The sequence below is a fragment of the Pavona decussata genome, unplaced genomic scaffold, assembly GCF_977016875.1.
Source record: "Pavona decussata unplaced genomic scaffold, jaPavDecu1.1 SCAFFOLD_32, whole genome shotgun sequence".
NCBI classification, from domain to species: domain Eukaryota; kingdom Metazoa; phylum Cnidaria; class Anthozoa; order Scleractinia; family Agariciidae; genus Pavona; species Pavona decussata.
This window is the reverse complement of record NW_028145455.1, coordinates 1,182,501-1,205,279: the sequence shown is the minus strand read 5'-3', so window position 1 is coordinate 1,205,279 and position 22,779 is coordinate 1,182,501. Positions and strand designations below refer to the sequence as shown.

The 22,779-nt window shown below is 40.8% G+C and overlaps 2 protein-coding genes and 1 long non-coding RNA gene across 4 annotated transcripts; 1 reads left to right on the top strand and 2 right to left on the bottom strand.

Moving 5' to 3' along the window:
• The first annotated feature begins 36 nt into the window (after positions 1-36).
• On the top strand, positions 37-12,812 carry LOC146484538 (uncharacterized). Of its 2 annotated transcripts, XM_085104609.1 has the most exons (12): positions 37-253; positions 916-1,194; positions 4,353-4,570; positions 5,139-5,366; positions 5,634-5,745; positions 6,132-6,214; positions 6,304-6,476; positions 6,813-6,938; positions 7,515-7,739; positions 8,284-10,335; positions 10,990-11,148; positions 11,772-12,812. In XM_085104609.1, exons 1-12 carry the CDS (start codon positions 171-173, stop codon positions 11,898-11,900), a joined length of 3,867 nt encoding a protein of 1,288 aa, XP_084960735.1. In that variant the 5' UTR covers positions 37-170; the 3' UTR covers positions 11,901-12,812. The 2 variants fall into 2 exon arrangements, with proteins under 2 accessions (XP_084960735.1, XP_084960736.1); XM_085104610.1 differs by lacking the exons at positions 37-253; positions 916-1,194 and adding an exon at positions 2,979-3,498.
• Positions 12,813-14,900: 2,088 nt separating this feature from the next.
• LOC146484537 (RING finger and CHY zinc finger domain-containing protein 1-like) lies at positions 14,901-19,624 on the bottom strand. Its single transcript, XM_085104488.1, has 7 exons — positions 19,594-19,624; positions 19,305-19,433; positions 17,563-17,999; positions 16,474-16,601; positions 16,098-16,218; positions 15,265-15,347; positions 14,901-14,952 (listed from the first exon to the last, which is right to left on the bottom strand). Exons 1-7 carry the CDS (start codon positions 19,622-19,624, stop codon positions 14,901-14,903), a joined length of 981 nt encoding a protein of 326 aa, XP_084960614.1.
• A 234-nt stretch (positions 19,625-19,858) lies between these two features.
• Positions 19,859-21,352, bottom strand: LOC146484536 (uncharacterized). The gene is made up of 2 exons (XR_014863580.1): positions 21,232-21,352; positions 19,859-20,209 (listed from the first exon to the last, which is right to left on the bottom strand). It is a non-coding gene; the product is annotated as an uncharacterized LOC146484536 (long non-coding RNA).
• Positions 21,353-22,779: the final 1,427 nt, after the last annotated feature.

Genomic DNA, 22,779 nt, shown 5'->3' with positions numbered 1-22,779 from the left:
AGCGTTATATCTCATTCTCAAATTTGCCCATCATCCATTGCAAAGGAGCAAGAGAAAACGCGAACTCCCAAAAGCGAAAGTCTTCAGCAAAATGGAATTTTCAGAGCTCTATTTTTCGTCAAAACGGTTATAAAAAGTTACTTTAGCAGCGAAGTATATTACTGAACAGGATGGTTCGTGAAACGCGCCATTTGTGGGTCGGAAATCTACCGGAAAACATCAGGGAGGAAGAAATTGTAAAGCACTTCACTCGGTGAGGTTTTGTGTTTGGCGCGTTGTCGATTGCACCGTATATTTCCGTTGGTTTGGAACATAGTTTCTCTCCTTGTGTAGTTTTAACTAATTTTAATAATGCTTATCTTTCCTGGTTAATTGCAGTTAATAAGAAATGCCCTATCATATAGAAAAACCTGCTCTTCTTTTAATAATTTCTTGTTTGTGTTTAGATATAGTTAGGAACATATCATGTTGAGATATAACGTTTGTGACGATCAACCTTGCAAATTCAGCTGTAGTTCTCGTTTAATTTTATTCCTACAAATTTGTTGTTATTTTCTAAGCACTCTTGGAAGAGCGGAAGAGAAAGAGCCATGTGATTCTTGTGATTCACTGTCATGTCCGACAGAGATACTAATCCTAGATTCAGATCTGAAAACTCCGTTTACGTAACATCGCGCCTCTTTCATAAAAATAGTGTTTAATTTCGCTGAAGAAATTAAGTTTAAGCTGAGTAGCAGATCGATTGTTACAAAATACAAAAACATCGAAGAAAGAAACGTTAGGTTTGTTTTCGAGCAAGGTGAATTGTATTGTTTGGGAAAAGTCACTATGTATTTTTTTCTCCCCTCCCTAGAAGTTTTGTGTTACACGTCAGCATGTCGGTTTCATTTTTTTGTTGGTTTTCTTTCTTCGCAGGTATGGCCGTGTTGAAAGCGTTAAAATTTTACCAAAACGAAGCGCCGAAGGTGGAAGGGCTGCATTTGTAGATTTTGTTGACATTCGTAGCGCTACAAAAGCTCACGAGTCAGTGAATAGAATCGGTGATCGTGAAATGCGAACCGATTACAATGAACCGGGAAATCCCGGAAGCCTTTCGCGGCTTCACGGGCATACGGATCCTCCACCACGACCTACGAGTAATTCAGTGCCGGGATCACCCGTACAACGACGACGATTTGATAGAAGAACTGACGGGTAAGTTTAAGAAATTGATGTGCTTTTGTGCGCTTTTTCATGTAGCGGTTGATCGTGTCAAAGGAGGGCTGTTCTAACATATGGCTTTTTGCAACATGTGAAACCTGTGGTCACGTGAAATTGACACGCTATACGTCCAGTGAAACCTCACGGAGAAAATTTGCTGTAAGTATAGATGCATAAGTGTGGTTATATTGTGGTGTGGTTTCTTTTAAAACAAATCGACATGGAAATATGAGGGCTAAGTAATGGAAATCTTCCTGTAGAAAGTAATTCTTGTGATGAACAAGAAAACGTTTTCAAGTCAGCAAGGATTTCAAGGTGATTATGGATTCAGCTACCCTTGTGGCGTCATCAAGTTGAACAAGGATTTCTGGCCTCTTCTTTCTCTTGTCATCTGGGAAAAAAATTACTGGAGCTTGTGGACAATTGGTATGGCTTTTGAGCAATGATTGTGTCAGGGATGGAAAGAAAACAGAGTCTAAAGTTGTGGCAACAAGCTTTACAAGAATCTCAACTTCACTGGGTTAGGATTTGGAAGCACTGACAACTCTTCATATAATCTGCCTTATTTCTTAGTAAGGGATTACTGGTTAAAATAATCTAACAAAATGGTTCAAGGCAAGTAATACTAATTTTTCTGGTTTAATGTTTATTATTATCATTAATAATGAAAATCTTTATTGAAGATACCTCCTTCACCAAAAGTGATTTACACCAAATGTGATCACCGTTATATTTTTAATTTTTTTTATTTAATAAACATTTGATTGACTATATCTACAACCGTGAGCCATTTTGTCAGATGAATATATTTGCTGTATTTAATAAAGGGAATGTATTTTGTCTTTGTACCTCAATCTTTAAAGTTGGCATCTCATGGTGAAATGTTCTGAAGAGAATCAACTTTGGAGTTTCAAGATTGTATGGTCAGGATTCCAGATTTTCAGTGCATCAAAACTGTGTGTCCTTCTGGAATAACATCAGCATAAGATTGAGGATTGTTCCAAAATGTAGTACAGAATTGGCCTGAGAACAGGAGAAACAGTTTTGGATTGTGTGGTTGTCAACAGTTCTGTGGCACAGATCTGGAAGTTTATAGGATGGATATATCATGTTTCAAACTACTATATATCTGAGAAGGGATTGTAAAGGAATACAAGTTGTGGTTTTGTGCATCTTTACTCTGTTTGGATGCACATCTTCCCCTTGAAGACTACTACTGCCACCGTGCTTGCATCATAAATACGTGAACCAGAAGTCATGGAGCTGCTGTGGATTACTTGTTTTTGCAGTGCTTCTCGTATTTTAAAATCAGCATCTGGGGAAAATGATGAATGATTGTCATAAGACAAACAGTCTCCAAACTGTTTGTCTTGATGAAACATGACAGTTGAGTGCCCAGAAGTTCAATTCTGTGAAAGCAGCACAACATGGCTTTCTTCAATTCTTAATTTTGGTCAATATATTTTTCCAACATCACATTGTGAAGCAGGCTGGTGGTACAAGTATTATGATGCCAAATTCCCAGAACAAGTGTCTGAGGAAACATGTGGTGATCAGGGAGCTGATTTATGACCTCAAGCCTCTCATGGTATGCATTGCAAACCAGTGCTAATAAGCTTGAAATCAAAGATGCATTGGTGAATACAAGACATGTTTGTGGATGACAATTCTAAAACTTTTACATCATGACAAAGTGGAATTCCAGTTTGGACAGTATGATTAAATGAGTGATTTTTGTTTCTTCACCATCGTGGGTCTTACATCACCATTCCATTAGCTGCTATCCTTGGCAATTTAACGATCTTTTTGACTTGCATCAAGTGCACTAGCAACTTTACTGTGGGTTGTACAAAAGTATGAGATTCATTCCTGTTTGGGTGTCATGTTAGGATACTTGGTTTGTGGGTCTGTCATCATTTTTCTTCACTTTCAACATTTGTTCGCACTGTTGCAAGTTGTTAATTGGATCCAAGGATAACACCAGCAACTTTGTTTTGGAGTATGAAAATCTAATAAAATAAAGCCTTGTATGGAACCAATCAGCCTTTTCTTCTTTGTTATTATCTAATTGTATGGACTGCTACAATGGGAAGGTCTTGTTTGTAAAACAGTTAACACAGTGCTGTTGTGATATTATGGTCATCTTGCTCTCTTGTAAGTGTTCTGTATGGCCCAAGGATGGTTAAATTGAGTTGAGCTGCAGATGATTTAAGTGTAGCATATTATACTATGATGGGTTCATGTCATGAAGTGACGTGTTGTTCTTAGGCAAGCTGTCCTAGGGTCTTAGGCCTTCAGGTTAGTAAGTAAACAATGTATTGCTGATTTAGCTGTTCAATCCATGTTTGTCTAGACAAACACTTGCTACCTCTTACAGCAAGAAATTATCAATCTAGATTGCCTTAAAGATTTTAAGTCTGCTTCTTCCTGCCTTGTATGCTCAATTGCCTCTTGTGTACCTTTCAATGCCACTCTACCATGCCAACAGCACTAGCATTGCTTCCATTAAGTGAAACAAAAGTTGCCTCCATTTGTAGTGAATTTTCTCAACAGGTTACAATAAAAACGCTAACCATTGGGCAAGAATTTGTAACTGTACCTGTTCATACTAGTAACATTGATCCCTGAAGGAAATGAAGGGGTGCCCGGAAAAAAACAAAAGGAGAATTTGACCCTACATCAAAAGTGACTTAGGGCCTTATTCCCCACACCCCTACAAATGATCCTTGCCATCCACCTTCCAAGTGGGGTGGTTTAAAAATTTGTTCTGTTTTTACCTAGAATTAAGATTTGTTCCACATTTCTCCATTTTTAAACTGTCCTGCAAATCAAAAAAGTTTCTTTAGCTCAGCAATGGCTAGCTAACAGTTCCTTTTGTTGGTCTATGACACTTTAGCACCGTTAATCTCTTGAGTGACGCAGCAACTGTTCTTTTCATTTGTGTGACCTTCATTACCTGAGGTGTGTAATTATCGTCATTGCATTTCTCCTTGGATTTTGGTCGGAAGTATTTTATTCCTAACCTCTGAACGTGTTGCTAAGTGAAACAAAGTTGCTGTAAGGAGAGTTAGAGAAAACACTGATAACAGCATGGAATTTTTTGTGCCCATTGTTGGACTGAAAGGATTAATTGAAGATTTCATTTCCAACAGCGCTGCACCAGAGGGAAGGTACAGTGGCCGATCACAAACCTACTATCAAGATGGCTACAGTGACGAAGAAGGTGCCAGCAGTCGAATGCCAAGTGGAGGTGGGGGGAGCGGCGGTGGAACCAATGCAAACAGATCAAGGCCTGTGAGCAGCAGTAATAGAGACCATCGGAGGCAACAATCTTACAATCAAGAGCCTCGTAGAAGTTCACACAAACCAAGTAAGTTGTGAATAACGTGCTGGCATTTTTTGTCATCATCCAGCTTTGCTAATAGCAGCCAACAACAGATCTGTTGGTTAAGTCTCCATTTAAAGCCTTGTTTACACACATTCTCAGGCAAAAACATGTTGGCTTGTGTCATGAGCACATGCGCAAAGTGACAGACACAGAATCAGTGCCTTTGAAGTTTGATCACTACTGAATAATAATAATAATAATAATAATAATAATAATAATAATAATAATGATGTCTTTATTCATTTGATACAATACATATCAAACGTTACTGGCTAGAAGTGATAGACACTGTTTACTTGTACTTGAGTTTGCAAATTATAATAGATTGCCTTAGGAATGCAATGGTGCACACACATGAAAAATAAATTCGTTCCATTTTCTCAGATTTTTGCCTGTATTACATCAGTCTAGCTGTAGATATAACCCAGTTTGAGAGTGTAGAAGGGAAGAACATAGTGATTCCAACATTCTCATGTGGAAAGCTTGAACACTGTTCTCTTCACACTTGATTGTTCTCATAATGGCTCTGTGTGTATCTTTCTATGTTCAGAAGCATATCGTAGTCAAGAGCCCAGCCCAGATCACTCCAGTGGCAGCGAGAGTGGCAGTGACAGCAGTCATAGTAGGAGCCAGTCACCCAGCTCTAGCGGCAGCAGCAGCAGTGAAGAAGGCAGCAAGGAGGACAGTGTACATGGAAACGCTCCCTCATCAGAAGCACCCCAGAGTTCAAACAGAAGCTCAGCTCTGTGCTTAAGGAATATTTCTGCGAGATCTGGAGGTATTAGATACTTGAAAAATTGCAGGTTTTCTTCTGTTTTTTTGTAATAGTGTGTTTCTATGGTCATGATTTCTGTCTTCAGTTATTGGTAGGATAACTGGCTAGCATTTCGGGGGTTCCTTTACTATTCTCTGATTCCATTTTTATGGAAATAGCTGGCCAGTGCAGAGTATCTGTAGTTTCTAGCTTAAGAAAATGATATGGCCCCAAACAACAACCTTCTATTTGAAAATCATCTTTACTGGTAGTCTTTGTTCTATTTTGTAGACAGCAGTGTTCGTGATGGCCTTTACCATGAGTTCAAGAAACATGGAGATGTTGCTCGCATCTTTGTTAATGGCCAGGGATCTAGCAGATACGCGATTATACACTTTAGAAGGTACTGTGAACTTGCTTCTTTGTTGCACTGATAATTAAATGATGCTGACTCAGTGTTTGAATTCTTCAAGAGACTGGTTATACATCATCAGTAACAGGCTGGAGTATGTTGAAGCCTTGAAAGCCTTAGTGCAAATGAATAAACATTTCACAGCGTAACACTGTGTTACACAGTGTTGGACTGTGAAATGTTCATTTATTCATTTATTTGTTTAAACACCGACAATTTGTTTTTCTAACTTTTGAATGTAACAGCCCAGTCCATCTGAGCTGTTCACACTCTGTTTATGTCTCTGAAAACATTTCACCTTCTGCACTGAAAGCGTCAAAAGACCTTGATGAAAAGGTTTTGATTTACTGGAAATGTTTTGTTCGTGATATTGTCAGGCCTGAAGATGCCGAGCGGGGATTTGAAGCATGTCGAGGAAAGATGTTCCTTGGGGCTGAAATGGACCTACAGTATTGGCAAGGTTTGTAAAGAAAATTTAAAACAGTAAATCATATGAAATGTTTTGGCGTTGGTGATTCTTGGATTCAAGGGTTATTGTTTTTATTTTAGATGATCGGTATGATGCCAGTGACCTGCCCCCGCGCCATCGCTCACATGCTGGCTCCTTGATGGACGATGATTTTGATCCAGGTTGCACGAGAACTCTCTTTGTGGGAAACATTGAGAAGACAACAACGTTTTCTGATCTTAAAGAAGCGTTTGAGAGATACGGAGAAATTGTGGTAAGTTGTTGTGTGGCAAGGAAGGCCTACAAATGTTTTTATCATGTATATTACTGGTAGTAATCAAAGATTAGGGAGTGCGTTCAATGATCTTGACCCCAGGCTTTCTCTCCTTTGCTAAGTTGGTGATGATGTCATCCGCCCCTGGAGAATCTGCGGGGGATGACAGATATGCGTCCCAAGATCCATTCATTCAATCAACATTCATTCAATCAACGTTGGCCCATACAATCTCGATTCCAATCAGACTGTATTACCAGTGCGTTCTTTCTATGTTCAATGCAATTAATAGCTACATCTTTAGTGGCAATAGTAACACTGATTCCTTCATTGCAGGACGTTGACATCAAGAAACAGGCTGGCAACAATCCTTACGCATTTATCCAGTTTGTGGAGCTCAGCAGTGCTATCCAAGCACGCAGGCGAATGGATAGAGAATTTGTGGGACGTAACAGAGTTAAGGTACATGTGCACAAACTCAAAATTCAAAATTCTTGACTTAATTCAAAACATGTGGAGAGACAGTGAACAGTTAAATCCAAATGAAGTAGTCTCTGAAAACAGAGCAATAAACATTTGTTAGTTGTATTTGTTAATTGAAGGGTTTGCTGGGAAAAGGGAGTGTAGAAAGGGAGAGCATGTAACAGCTTAAAGGGAACCTCCACTCTTGAAATAAATTAACGTTAAATTGTTGAAAATACAATCTCATTTCAAATTGGAAATAAGATTTTTGTGTCAGACAAATTAGGATTTGGTTATCACCTATTTTCCTTTTAAAAAGCGAAAATAGGCAACAATCATGTATTTAATTTTTAACACACTTGAAGGTTATTTCTACTTTTTAAACTAAAATTTAGAATTTAGACGCTATTTCCAACAATTTACTGTCCATTTGTTGGCGGAGTGGAGGTTCCCTTTAACCAATGTTAGTGTACTCAAACCTTTCACTAATTCACTGTAGATTTGTGGATTGACTTTCCCAAGCTTGGTCTGTTTCCTCACTGTAACATGTACTATACTTTGTAATGTTCGTTTCAGGTTGGGTTTGGCAAGGTGTCTCCAATCAACACCATATGGGTTGGAGGACTAAGTGGGCTGAATGAACAGCAGATAGAGAGGCACTTTGGACGGTATGGCCGTGTCACTAGAGTGGTGGTGAATCGCCCCAAAGAACAGGCACTGGTCAGCTTTGACAGCGTCGAGTCTGCGAGCATCGCTCAGGGAGAAATGAAGGGAAGGTCCATGTTTGGACGACGTGTGAGGGTAGGCGTGGCTTGCTAGAAGCATTTAATTTCGTGACAATTTCATTCCATTCTTGATTTACCAGGAACTTCCAGAAAGTGCCGAAACACAAATTTTGCAAAATTTTAAATTGGGAAACGTGGAAAACTCAGCCGTCGATTGGGAAAGAACTGCTTAAATTTAAGAACCACCCTGTATAGCATAGAAAACAGACTCAAAAGTTAGAACCACCTTGCACGGCATGATTAACAGCACCACAGGAAAGTACTGCTCAGTAGCTTTTATTTGAATGGTCAGACTAGGATTTTATCCACGAAGTCGGTAGTTAGAACCACGTTGTACAGCATAATAAACAGCACCACAGGGAAGTACCGCTCAGTAGCTTTCATTTGTATGGCCAGGCTTCAGGATTTTATCCACAGACTCAAAGGCTAGGACCAGCATACATTGGTCAAGACTAGACATTAGCGGAAGGGGTGGAGAGGGTTGAATTGTGGTACTCTTTGTTGAAACGGATTCAATGAATGTAACGTCTTCTTTCATTTCTTCTTTCTTGAACATGTAGGTTGAATTCGTCAGCCGTGACAGCCGACAACTGTTTTTTGATGCATTACAGCGCACCACCCCCTCTGATGGGAGCAGCCGAAGATATGAACCTTCCTCTCCGAGGTCCCGAGGTCGAGGGGGCTCCGCTGGGTATTACGATAACCGGTGGGAAAGGGGTCGGGGAGGCCGCGGGAATATGAGACGTGACATGTCAAACCACCGACCCTGGCACAGAGGCGAGTATGACTATCCCGAGGGCAGCGGGTATCACCAGAGAGGACATGCGCGCTACCGTGGGCCATACGAAGGGGGTGGGTACGACTCGGATGATTATGATCAAGAACTCCGGGATTACAACTATAGTCGGCAAAGAGAGCGGGAGAAGGAACAAGGTCGACAGAGACATGAAAGAGGAGGGCGAGATCGAGACAGGGAGGATGGAAATTACAGCGCAAATGAACGATTTTTTCCTGATAGTCAAGAACGCTGGCGGGATGACAGGAGTAGTTCGGGCTCGTTAGAGGATTCACGCGATCGTAAAGAGACTCGGCCCCGAGAATTCCCCGACGAACCGGACCGAGAGCGAGGCGGTTATAGCGAGGATGAAGAACGAGCTTCCGTGCATAGTAAACCGTCAAGCCGTGACGTAGAGCAGGACGATAAGCGAAGCAAGAAGAAAGAGAAAAAGAAGAAAAAACCACGGTCGCCAACTCCCGAAGGTGAAGCAGCGGAGGAGAAAGAAGCCCTCAGTGGAGGTGAAGGTGCTGAGGAGAAGAGGAGCGTGGAGGAGAAGAAGAAAAAAGCAAGAGAAGGAGATGGAGAGACTAGAGGAAAGGGAAAAGAAATGGAATGGGACGAACCGCGAGTACAAGGGAATGGGACCAAGGCTGAAGAAGAACTCCCAGCCAAGGACAGCAGCGGTAAGGTGCTTGCACCTGCGTCACCTCCGCCATCAGACAAGGGCATCAAAAGGAAGGAGAAGAAAGAGAAGCGTAAAAAACACAAGCGCATCCGAGGTTCGCTAGGTGAAGAGGAAGAAGAGAGAGAGTTGGAGGAAGAAGCTGCACGCTTGGAGGAAGCATCGACTCGAGGTGCAGCTAACATGGCACTGCCGGTAAATAAACAGAGAACCAGTGTAGAGGCTGACTCGCAGAGACATGATAACAGAGATGTTCATTCTGCACCTGAGAATAACAGGTATGAGCGAGCGGAATTTGATGAGAAACCACCGCGGAGGCATTCTGCTGACGAAAGGCTGGCTAAGGAAGAGAGGGAAGTCTTACGAGAAGCGGGGAATCGCTCGCCTCGTAATAAACCGCATAGAGACGAGCGAAGAAGAGACTGGGAAAATAAGGATGGCGGAAGACCGAAACGGCGACGGACGTCTAACGGAGAATCACCACCTCCTCCGCCTCCACCCCCTCCCCCTCCCCGAGAGGCTGGAGAGGCATTCCCGCCACCCGGGGATATGTTACCGAGAATAGGACCACCCCCATCGGATGGGATTGGTACACAGATGATCCGACCGCCCTATGATGTTGCTCCGGCACCAGCTCGTTATGATCCGCAGCTGTATGATGCAAATCGTTCTGTACCCGTGGGGGCTTCCCCGGCTACCCTCAGTCCTGCTCCCCCGGCGGGTATCCCACTTAACGCTTCTGGTGTTGTCCCACCGAATATTGGTACTCCGCCGTTAGCGGTTCACTCGCCTGGTGTTCCCATGGGCGTGCCTCCCGTGCCGGCCTTGGCATCTCCGCAGGGCGTGGTACCTCCCCCTCCCCCACCACACCCGGATTATAGCACCCCGCCCCCCGTCCCACAGCAGTCAAACACGGATACCCTCCTGGATCTGTTACGGCGGTACCCAGTGGTATGGCAGGGGCTGTTAGCCTTGAAGAACGATTCCGCGGCGGTACAGATGCATTACCTGGCGGGGAACGGACGCTTGGCGGAGGTGTCACTGCCCCAGGCACCTACGAATGGAGCAGGCAGTGTTCCGCCACCCATCAGGATAGCGCAAAGGATGAGACTGGAGCCCTCCCAGTTGGAAGGAGTCATACGGAGAATGCAGGTACGTAGCGGTAGAAAATATCCGCTGCAGTATGTGTCAGGCGCAAGGGCTTCCGGGACTTCCTAAGTACTAGGCATACTAACAAGCGAACTTTTTTGATTGTGAAAAGTAGAAATCAACCTTGAAATCAGCCTTGCCCTTTTTTTAGATTATTTGTGAAAAGTATGTTCGACAAGCTTGGGTCATTTGCTTGTGACTTTGTAAAGCAAATTTGATTTCCTAAGATTAGGTAAAACTTGATTACCAACTCAGTACAGTTACAGTCTGCCATCAGGTCCATTCTTAGCATTTCACTTAAGTCGCTAGTTAAAGCTTATTGGCACGTCGTTAAGGAATAGGCCACCAGTGTCTTGATACCCCAATCCCACTTTCCCTCGCCCCCGAGATCTCCGAGCGTTGTTAAGCGACTCTTCGTAGTCTGCTGTGCGTGCATGATGCGAGAATCTAGAACGCGCGACCTTCGAGTGGCCAGTGGCTGCTCACCGCTCGAAGTTCGATGTGCAATTATGAATTATCCCATGGTGCCCGCCACTATTTTTGCAGAATAATGACAACTGTTTGCTACCTGCTGAACGCTCATTTTGTGACACGCCTTCCTTGAACAGAAACACTCGTATTTTAATGACTGAAATTGCGTTGTTGTTTTATCAACAGTCTGACAATGATCATTGTCTGTTGCTGGCGTTGCCGTGCGGCCGAGATCCTTTAGATGTTCATACACAGACCCGCGCCTTAAAGAGCGGCTTCATTAACTACTTACAACAGAAGCAAGCCGCAGGGATTATCAACGTGGCGAGACCAGGAAGTACCCAGGTAAAATCTCTATATAAACAAATAAAGTGTAACTAAGACTTTTTGGGAGGATACGTGCGCGTCAAGCCGCCTTTGTTTTTCAGTTCTCAGAAGGGACTTCTTATCAAAGACTGTCGAACTTTTTCAAGGAAGATACAAAGAAGTTTCGAGTCCCGAGAATTTCAAAAAAACTCAAACTTGAATTTGCAAGTTGCATAGCCTGTGAGTGCGTGCAGACTATTTCCTTGCTTCGCGCGGAAAGCAAAGGAAATACGAGACTTCTGCACGTGGGGTAGCATTTGTATTTATGGGTAAATGAAATCATACTGCATACAAGGAAGTCTTAAGGTTTACACGCTGAAATTCGTCGGCCCGACGTATCGGAGCGTGAATCGTACGTGTATTTTGAAACCCGATTTAAGTTCGAATCGTAAAATGAAAATCGACCCAGGCGGACACTCTCAAAGGAACCGCCACGTCAATCAAAATCGGGTGTCTAAATGCGCATACGATTTGCGGTCTGATACTGCCACGCCGATAAATCGAAGCGTGTTGGCCTTTGCATATTTCGGTTGATTGCATTGACGTTTGTAGTAAGAGCCATGTTTGTAAGCCGTTGTTTGTTTGTGTTTTTCTTCTCTCAGCCAAGCTACGTTCTTCACATCTTCCCGCCTTGTGATTTCGCACAGGAGCACTTGGCCCGAGTCTCCCCAGACCTCCTTGATAGCGCCGCCGACAGCGGTCATCTGATGGTAGTGGTGGCATCTGTGTAGATGAACAGGCCATATTAGGAAACTGAAGTAGCGTGATGTTAGGACTTCAATACCAGGGGATCGGAAAGCCGAACGGCGCCTCAAAGCGCGCCAAAAGTCAACGGAGAGTGGTACAGAACAAGGAATGACGTCATGCGGGAATATGTCGCTAGGTCAAAAGTAGCGAAGAACACATTTCCTGGGCAAACGTCAAAACGCAGATCTGATTCATTAAAGCATTCAGAAATAGAGGATGTGAGGACATAGACGCGGACAGAAACTGCACTGTTAGAAATCAAACAATTAAACCTATGAAATAGTAGGATTTCGCAAGTCAGATGAGGCGTTCTGCTCGAGAACGAAATTTGTTACGTGAACTGAACTCCGTGAAAATGCGATAGCAATTTTTTTCAACTAGAACTGATTTGAAAATACTTTAATTACAATTAATACTGAATGTTAGTGGAAAGTGAAATTTAGTGCAATATTTTCTTAGCCATAACTCCAATAGTGTGCTGTTTGTTTTATTTAGGTACGATAAGAAATCTTAATTTGATGTCGAAGGGGCGAAGTAAGTCGTTAAAAAGCGTTAGTAATGTTAAATCCTCCAAGCTGTTTTCTGCCGTAGCCTTTTTGGCCTAATCCAGATCTTGAAGTCAATTGTTTAACGCTTGGAAATTTCCTTTACGGAACGATCGGGTAGGGCGAGAGAGCAAATCGGAAGCCAAAAAGCGCTTAATAGATTTTAACAAGAATTAAATAAACATTTTCAGGGCATTCGTTCATTCACACATGACAGCAATAGCTCAGCGTAGCCGCATCGGTGAGTTAGTTTCGCTTGCAACTAATTTAAACCGAAACAGTTTGAATGGATGGATGTTGAGTGCTTGTCATTTCTGGACAATAAAACAGATTATAGTTCATTTGTCAGAACAGTTGTGTGTACATGTATCTCTGGTCGTAAGTTTTTGGTTCTCGTCCTTGCCCCAAGAGTTTTTTCTCCGTGTACTTCGGTTTTTCCTTATCCCTAAAAATCAACATTTCCAAATCCAATTCGATCATGCGCCTCGCTTGATATCTGTGAATTCGTAAATCGTAAATCGCCAATCAGATAACTGTATCAAGCTTCACGTGAAGCGTGAATTCGTAAATCGTAAATCGCCAATCAGAGAACTGTATCAAGATTCACGTGAAGCGTCGAAGCGCGGTTTTCAAACTCCTCGCCTTTAATTACAATTTGACAAACAACTAAGCGCTTTAGCAAGGGAAAATGGCGGCTTGTGGAATATTAATTGTCCCTCAGTATGTGGGGAATTGACGAGATAAAGCCAGTGAAGGATGAGACTGACCGCGGTACGGCCGCAGAAAAATGGACTCAGATAGACCGCGAAAAACCTCAACTTCGGGAATGTCGCCCCATCGCTCTTTATTAAACGGGAACGCGTACAAAATGACGGGCATCTTACTTGTTTTTGTTTGTTTTGTTTTTTGTTTTTATTTTTATTTTTTTTTTATCATAAACTACAATGCTTTAAATTCCATCTCCTATAGCTTTGAATGGTAAAAAAGTTCTTTTTGAACTATCCCTAAAAATTAACAAAGACTGTTTTCATCTTAGGCCCGGATTTAGAGTGTGTAGAGCAAGCAAAGATCTTAGGTTTGCAGATATCTTGCGATCTTACGTGGAATAATCACGTATCCGAGGTTGTAAAGAAAGTAAACAAGCGCCTGTATTTTTTGCGTCAGCTTAAGCGTGCACAAGACAAGTCGGAGGAACTCTTGCTCTTCTATTTGACTTGCATTAGGCCTGTCACTCATACGCATGCCCTGTTTATCATCATAGCCTCCCGCAATACCTTTCAGTAGATCTTGAGAGATGTCAAAGGCGAGCTTTGCGTATAATCTATCCAGATTGTTCGTACCGGTCTAGTTCCCTTACACGAACGCCGCGAGTTCTTATGTGATAAGCTTTTTAATTCCATCCTGTCTAATCCCTCGCACAAGCTGTATAGCTTACTGCCTCCCAAGAATGAGTGCGAAGTCAATTTAAGGAGTCAGCACTCTTACTACACGGCGCCTCCACACCATCCGTACTCGTAATAGTTTTATCTATCAATATGTCCATAAAGCAATGATGTAATATTGTTTATCTTAGTTATTTATTATAATAACAACTTTATTTATCCAAGGAATTATGTCTATAAATGGTATTAACGCTAGCGAATTTATCAGACAGATATTCGGGTACGAGGTTATTTACAATTTTGAACATTAAAGATTTCAGTTGTTTTGCACGTCTGTCAGCGAGGCTATTCCATTTATTTTGTCCTTTTATATTAGCTTTTTTTAGCCCTGTATTGTCATTCGTTGATTTTTATATACTTTATTGTAAATCAGACGTAATTCAGCCTGTGGTTGCAAGATTTTTGATTAATAAACTATCTATCTAAATAAACTATTCTTCGAATACAACTAAATTTCATAAATAACAAAAACATGCCCACAAAAAGCTCAACAACTACCCCACTCGTCGTATTATCGTAATAATAATAATAATAATAATAATAATAATAATAATAATAATTTATTATTTATATAGCGCGCGAATCATAAACAGATGCTCTCGCGCGCTTTACAATAAAGATATCCTAAATAAATATAATTTAAAATTACAATGGCAAGGTATCGTCACCATTATCAAAGCAGCACTTTATCAATTGATAAGCAGATTGCTGCTGGTAAGACGCAACATTCCTTGTGAACATCAAGTCAAGTGTGGTTCCTTCAACGAATCAACAGTCAGTCTTCCAACAGAACTTTAAAATAGCTGTGAGTGCATCGACGTTTTCCACTCTTCCTGCACAACAACGCAACGTGATAACTGGTTCCTGCTTGAGGCAAGTTTAGCCAAGCAACAAAATCACTGGAGAGCCGAGAGGGTTTGAGTGTTCCTTTGGGGCGTTCATCCCCTTGGTGGGCTGTACAGCGGGTGCCGACATATCAGATAAATCACTCCATATCCTAGAGGGTTTGAGTGCTGTAGAGAGGGTCCCGACATATTGGGCAGGTGCGACTGTAAACACAAACAATAGACACTTCAACAATAATACTCTTTGAAATGTTTTTGCTTTTCTGACAGCAAATTGTGAAATTTTAATAATTTATTCTTCCGATTCTTCTTTTCATTTCAGAGTTGTCTCAACCCTGGCCCCGGTTGTTCTGAGAGCGCATAACCCTAACTAGCGGAAAAAATGTACTCCATCCAATACATTTTTTTTCAATTCAATTCAATTCAATTTATTTGCCATTAACAAAAAAATACAACATATATTTATCCGCTGGATAAAGTTATCCGCTCTTCAAACAACTGGTTTTCTGTACTTACACGCCATTTTGGGTCATAGCGATGGCACATTCCTGATGAATCTTGTGTGAGCACGGCAATATTTGGCACCTTTTGAATAACTCCTAGGAAGAGCATCAATACAAACATTAATGACCGCAAGCAAGTACTTCAGGCATGCATTCAATTGTCAGTCCCTCGTATGGAAAAAGCCAGCGGTTGCACATTTTACCACTAAACTTTGCGAACCTAACACAGCCAATAGGCACAAAGAAAGCCATAATTTAAAGTGCGACATTCGTCCCCGCACTAACAACATTGTGCATGCTAGATTTAAATATTTTAGAACTTTTCTGTACGTTCTTAGGGTTTTTATACATTAAGAATTATGGGTAAATAATTTATATCAGTTGCCATCTTTTTTGGTACGGTGGATTTGGCTTACGACATTTGTGGTACAATACTTGATGATATTCTTTATTCCCATCACATGTCAGCTTGACGATGTATTGATAACGTAAGAAGAAACAAAATGTTGATCTAATGATGCAATGTCACTGCTGAAGCAAGCAAGATAACATTGCGCTCATGATTTTTTTATTGGTCATTATTCTCATCAGTCGCGTACTTTATTATGTATTTATATTGTAAAGCAAACTTAGATGTCAATCATTAGTGAACTGCACAGACTTCGTCATTTTCAGCAAAAATCAATTGCAAAACTGCAGACTTAGAATGCTGCAAGTGAAGATCAAATTCATCCAAGAAGTTATGAATAGTGAGAAAATTGCCAAAGGGCCACTAACTTCACTAAAAATAGAACTTAAGAAGTCCTAATTTTGCAAATGAGAGCTACAGTTAATCAAAAAGCTCACCTCGCGGCAAATAGGACATTCATCGCGACCTGAATCGGGCCTGCACTTGTGATTTCCCTTCTGGCTCTTATGTAAACACACATTACACCCTTCACAATGGAATGCATTGTCCTCGTCGGTTCTGGTGATGAAATAACAAATCACACTTAGCAATGACATGTGTTTAAACTCTTTGCCAATTGATGTGTTGGAGGGTAGGTGCCGTTAAGGAAGCAAGAATCTCCTCGGCAGAAAGGAGGTCTCCATGACCACCCAGCCTCAGCCCACCTCCAGGCACCTCTCAACACAGCACTGAGAAAACAGTGTGTGGAAAAAATATACTAGGGAACAAAAACAAAAGCATTTTTCACACAACAATATTTTCTGGTTGACTCACCTGCATATTCCACATTTTTCACAGTGGTAACGTTTTTTGACCAAACTGGTGAATTCTTTGCATTTGGAGCAAAAATAGTCAGACATCTTTCCTTCACATTTGGCACACTTCCCACTGTTTTCATCAATCTACAACAGCAACAATAAAACCTGTTAATCTTTGACTCCTAAAGTTTCAATTTAGTGCTAGAAAATCAAAATTGACTCTAACATCCAAGATCAATTTCTTAACTCAATCACTTAAAAAAGTTTTTATTGACCCACTATGAGTTCAGTTCTCATGTTCAGTTCAAATTCATGAATAATATTCATGAAGATAAAACAACAGCAATCACTACGGTGAACTTGGACATTTGGAAATGTCTTCTTAATTATCACAAAATTAATTTGATGAACAATTTGCTTTGAATTTCTCCAAGAATTGTAAAAAGTTGGAGTAAAAAAAACACTTTATTTAAGTGTCAATGTATTTAGCGCCACATTGGTGGGGGGCGAGTGCTCTCACCACTGCGTCATCTCTGCCCCCCCCCCCCCAAGCTATACCAAATACTCGAAGAGCGCAAAAACACCAACAGTTGGTTTTAAAATATTAGCACCCTTTCTCTGTGTTTGCAAATCGAATGAAACACTCTTCCTTGTGTTCAATATACTACATGTGATGTAGAAAGGAGGAAAAATGTTAGGAGGTATAATCAGTGGTAGATCAGTAGCAGAAGGTATCAACAGTGGACAAAAAGACAGGGATGTCAGTTGAGGGAAACTGTTCCTACAAATTTTTCACACAAGTGTGTCTCAACCTTGAGTCATTACAACTCAAACAATGTTCCTGAAGATAGCCCCACTTATGATCTACATCAATTTAATGATCACTAAAAACAACAAGTAATAAACAATCCAAGCTTTGTTTTCTAAGGAGGCCAAATGTTGAGATGTTTGTTTAGAACTCCTACCAAGAGCAATAGGAAACACAGGTTAGTTTCCAGCAATTAAAAAAAAACCAGCATTTACCAACGCAATCTTTTTGTCTTTGTTAAGCAATGTCCACCATAAACCCAAATTAAGTGCTACAGTATAAAAATACTTCTGTTACCTCCTGTTCATGCTGACAATGGGCACACTTGAGGTGCGTTGCATGGCAAGCCTTAGCCTCTTTATTATTGCATGCTCTGGAATTGTTGTGACAGAGATGGCATGGATAGAATTGTGTGCAGCAAGGGAATCGCACTCTACAATGTCGTTGGTAGTGTTTACATAGCTTCTGTGAGAGTCCCGTAATAGCCTCTTGCTGCTGTGGCCACTTCTTAGCCTTCTGCAGTTCCCTTTCTTCTCTTTCCCTTCTTACTCTTTCCCTCTGTTCCCTTATCAGCTGTTCTTTTCTTTCTATCTCTCTTCCAAACTGTTCACGTTCCTCCCTTTCCCTACGCACTCGTTCAATGAGGGAACCGATCTCCGAAACTCGTCTACCACCAATTTCTCCTTGACTGCTTGTTGGGTTAATGCCACTGTCATTCAAATTCATATCAGCTCCTGCAGCAGAATGAGAACTCACTGATGTTAATCTTAGTGAGCTTTCTTTACCTTCTTGTTACAACTATGTAATTAATGTAAGTTAAGTTTTAGTCTTGCTGAAATCTTTCTTGACAGCTGACCATCTAGCAACCAAGCAATTCACACCTGACTGTTAAGATGTCTATTGTACATAAGTCCAAAGGACTTGACACAATGAAGGTGAGTGATATAGATACACTGTCAAGATTGCCAAACTACACCAAAAGTGGACAAAGATCTTGAAACACATTTTCTTTGTGTGGTTAGCATGGAAGTTTCCTAGTCATACCTTTCCTTTCTTTCCTTTGAATTCTTTGGTTTTGAACAAATAATTTTTTTTTAATTGTCCAAACCTTACCCTCCTAAAGTTTGTTACTATAGAGATATTAATATAGCAAGATTTGGAATCATGTTTACGTCAAACAGCAAACATGAGATTTGAGTTTATGTTTTCTTGAAAAAATGAGTCCATAGATGAGAATAGTGCAAACTAATTCTGGCCACTACTCAATTTTACAGAGAAACTGACATCAGAGAGTGGTAAACGTAGGTTGATGTCACAGTTCCTCTTACCATAAAGTTAACATAGGAGGTTAAGGACCACCGACCTGGTAAGTAAACGACCCAACTGAAAGACAAGAAGCGGCCCACAGGGACGAGCAGCTAGGAAATAATTGTGCACAGCAGTCACAGCACAAACCTGTGAAGCAGAACACGCAATAACGAGCGTGTGCCCTTGGCGAAAGGCATCAGTATTAGAAGCCTTAAGAAAAATTGACATCTGCTGCGGGCAAGCCAGACTAGGATGAAATGATACACAGTCGGCAGATAAATCAAACTGAGGGCGAAACTTAGAGGTCCCTTGATATGTGAATTCACTACACCAAAGAAACGCAAAAAAGGCTAGGGTAAAGGCCGCCCAAATCATTAACAAATCCTGTTCCCCCAACCACGTGCAAAGTATGGGCTGAATAGCCAGCTGCACGCCCGGAGTGACAGGTTGACGGAGGATACGGGTCTGGCCCTGGTAATGAAGGATTCCCCGAAGGCCCATTTTTAGAAGTAATTTACCCTGTAGAGGATCACCGTGCCCACAGGAGATATGTAGATTACGAAGAGCGGATAAATAGAGCTTAATGGTACTATGCCTAACTGTCCTGGCAAGGTATGAAGCAAAATAAACCAGAGTGCCTTCCGTGGCTGGAAGTATATCCCCCTCGCTGGACATAATCCGATTCATAAGGCAAAATCGGATGAACTGTTTTTCCCCTGACCCATACGTACCGTTGGTACTCCATGCCAGACCCCAGTTCGCGTAAGTTTGAACTTCCTCCCTTAGAGGGTCATGAGCAAAGGCGGGATGGGACAGGGGATTGTCTTGGCCTTGGGAGCCACTGCCCGGAATTGAGCGTCCTGAAAAAATGACAGGGCATCAGCAATTTTGTTGGAGACTCAGGGACGTGATGAGCTCTGACAGAAATAATGTTTCATGGAGATGAGGACAGGGAACCTAAGAAGGTCCATGATTCGAGGGGCCTTTGAATGGCCCAAGTTAATGTTTCAAGGACCTAACCATGTGGAAAGCTTTCCTTGCTGGGTGGCATGGGCGGTCTTTCCTTTTAGACACTTTTTTTAGCCATTCAAAACGAAGGATATAAAATGTAACAGATGCTATTGCAACATGCTAGAAGAATAGGTATTGTATGAGGAGAGTAAAAGTACATCCACGACCAATTTGCATTACGTAATGCTAACTGTTGACACAGTAACAACTGAGCTCAAGAGCATCACGCTCCATTAACTGCGTTTTACAATTATGTTGTAAAACTTTAATAAACATGGTCACATGGCCATTTCTGCTGTTTGCCATAAACGTTGCTCTAAATTTCTCTTATGACTGGTCCCCTCCAAATCCTCACAGCATGCCCACCAGATTAATTATGGAAACTTCCCTTTAAATGTATTTGAAATAACTACTTGAGATAAAGGTATTGCATTGAAACATTTAGAAAAGATGGTTTGCTAAAACATGTTGTTGACTTACTTGGCTCTCCAACAGCAGTTGTTCTGCTTTGCCTTTCAAGCATGGCTGTCAAATAAGACAATATACTGGTCCCGTCCTGGAAACTCTCTGGTTCTGAGGTACGTGACTGTTCTTCCTGTTCAGTTGGGCCATTCTCTCTGGATCCCTGGAAATAATTTTTTGGCCAACAATGTGCAATGGAATAAATGTGATGAAATATTTTTAAGCCTGGTGAATAATTGCGATGAATATATTATTCAGTAAGTGACACAAGCATACTTGCAAAAAAAAACAGAGTGCTCCTTTCAGGAGTCAAACCTAAGACCTTCCGATTACTAGTTTAAGGACGGTGCCTACTATTGTTACTGCGCATACGTTCTGCGCATCTCGAGATAGTCGGGTTTCCTATGGGTAGTGCGCACTAATACAGGGATATTTTTGCGCGGTTTAAAACTATGCAGAGAAAGCAGAACTTATTAAATGCTTTTGGTATCTCAAAAGAAAATCGGGGGTAACCATGCATTTTTCAGAGATAATTAAGCTTCAATTTAGGAAAAAATCCCATACAATGCTTTATATTTTGGCGTTTTTTAGAGATATTATTGCTTAATTATCTCTAAAAAATGCGTGGTTACCCCCAATTTTCCTTTTGGATTCCAATAGGCCTTGCTGAGATCTGCTTTTCCCGCATAGTCATAAACCGCACAAAAATAATTCGGTATTAGTAGGCACCGTCCTTAAATGCTCTACCACTGAGCTACAAGAGACTTGTAGGAGCTAAAGCCATTAAACTAGGCAATGACCTTAGCTCCCACAAGTCTCCTGTAGCTCAGTGGAAGAGCATTTGTACTAGTTAGTAATCGGAAGATCTTAGGTTGGACTCCTGAAAGAAAAACTCTTGTTTTTTTGTTTTTTTTAAGTATGCCTGTATCACTTACTAAATAATAAATCCTTCTTAGTTCTAATTTACTTTCATTATCAATTTTTACTGTACTCTAAGGCTCTAATTAGGAACACATGTCCAAACCACGGTCATGATAGTGATTTCCTTTGTTTGCAATGCAAGATTATGAATTCTCTGATGATAAAACCATGTCTAAGTTACTTAAACAGTACCTTCCCCTTGATGGTAAAAATCATTATCACACCTTAAGAGGCTGAAAATAAGACCACTAAAATTATATTCACCTGGCTCCGCTCAACATCTCCTTCGCTTACTTGTGTGGAATCTTCCATTGTTACTGCAGAACATGAAAATGCACGTAAGTGTCACGTTTTCCAACTTGTGACGAGAAACTTGATATAAAATAATTTGACAGGCTTGAGCGTACATGTTACTGACCTATATAATGCTTTTCGATAAATCGCTTTTGTTGTTTCAGCTCAGTAATTAAAACCCATGATTATGGGCAAAATTTCAGTTTTGACAAAAATGATGCATGTCAAAGCAGTGGATAAAAAATTGGGGCAACGTTTCCAGAAGGAATTTAAGACCACATGCAAATCTAAGCAAAAACAACTAGAAGCGATCTAAATTTGAGTACCATAGCTTGACTATGCACTGATTGAGCCTTTCAATATATTATTAAGGTACACATGTATGAGTGAGATTATACTCTTACTATATTTTTTCTTGTAGATATGAAACAAATTCTCAGCATGAGGCCCTGGAAATATCTGCACTTTAAGGTTACCCGGGACCTTCAGAGGTGTCTCGCGTCCAAGCGATGTAGCGCATGCGGTTTAAACTGTAGATACCTAAACCCTTATATCAAATTAAAGCTTATAGAGCTGGCTATCCAACTAAACCAAAAATTTTGAAATAAAATGAATTGCCGAATTTTTAGCGCTGTTTTCTCGAATAAATTTTTTTCACTTGGAGGAGCCACTTCAAAGACCTAAAACTCAAAAGGAATTTGTTCGTTTGCCTTCAAATTTGGACAGTAGCTAGTTTAACATATAAACAACAAAAACGTGTCTGCGAATTTTTTCTTTCGAAATATTTTTTCTCCGAGAGTGATTTTTGTACGATCACTCCACATTTTTTTCATCCTATTTCGAAAATGCTCTATAACTTTTCACTGCGATTGAATATGGCAAAACGCAGACACCTTTTTTTAGCACTTTGGCTCAGGAAACTGAGGAGCAAATTAAATTAGCAAAAAACAAAATTCCCTTAGACTTGTAGCTTTAAAAAGGTGATTCAGACGCTCGCAATTAGAGGTCGTGAAAAATTCGACAATTTCTTTTATTTCAAAATTCTTGGTATGGTTTGATAGTCAGCTCTATAAGCTTTAATTTGATATAGGGGTTTAGGTATCTACAGTTTAAACTGGACGCGCTACATTGCTTAAACGCGAGACACCTCTGAAGGTCCCGGGTAACCTTAAGCATTTTCCTTTCTTTTTAAATGAAAAAAATTTGTTTTCAGAAGTATTTAACTGAATTTTTGTTGCTATTTGAGTATCAGAAGACAAATGTGACAATCTGTAAAGTCGCCTGTATCGTGAACCATTACCTCAGATACAACCAAGAAAACCACCACCACAACAATTTATTGAAGTAATTCTATCTGTTTGCATGGCATTATCTAGAGTTTTTTTCACGTTTATTTTTGTCACTATAAAATTAAATGAACTTATAAATACAAATGTAATAACGATAAAATAAAGGTGGTGAGGAAGCCCATGAGAAACCACACAGCTCTTAAATAATGGGCTCCCTCTATCATACATT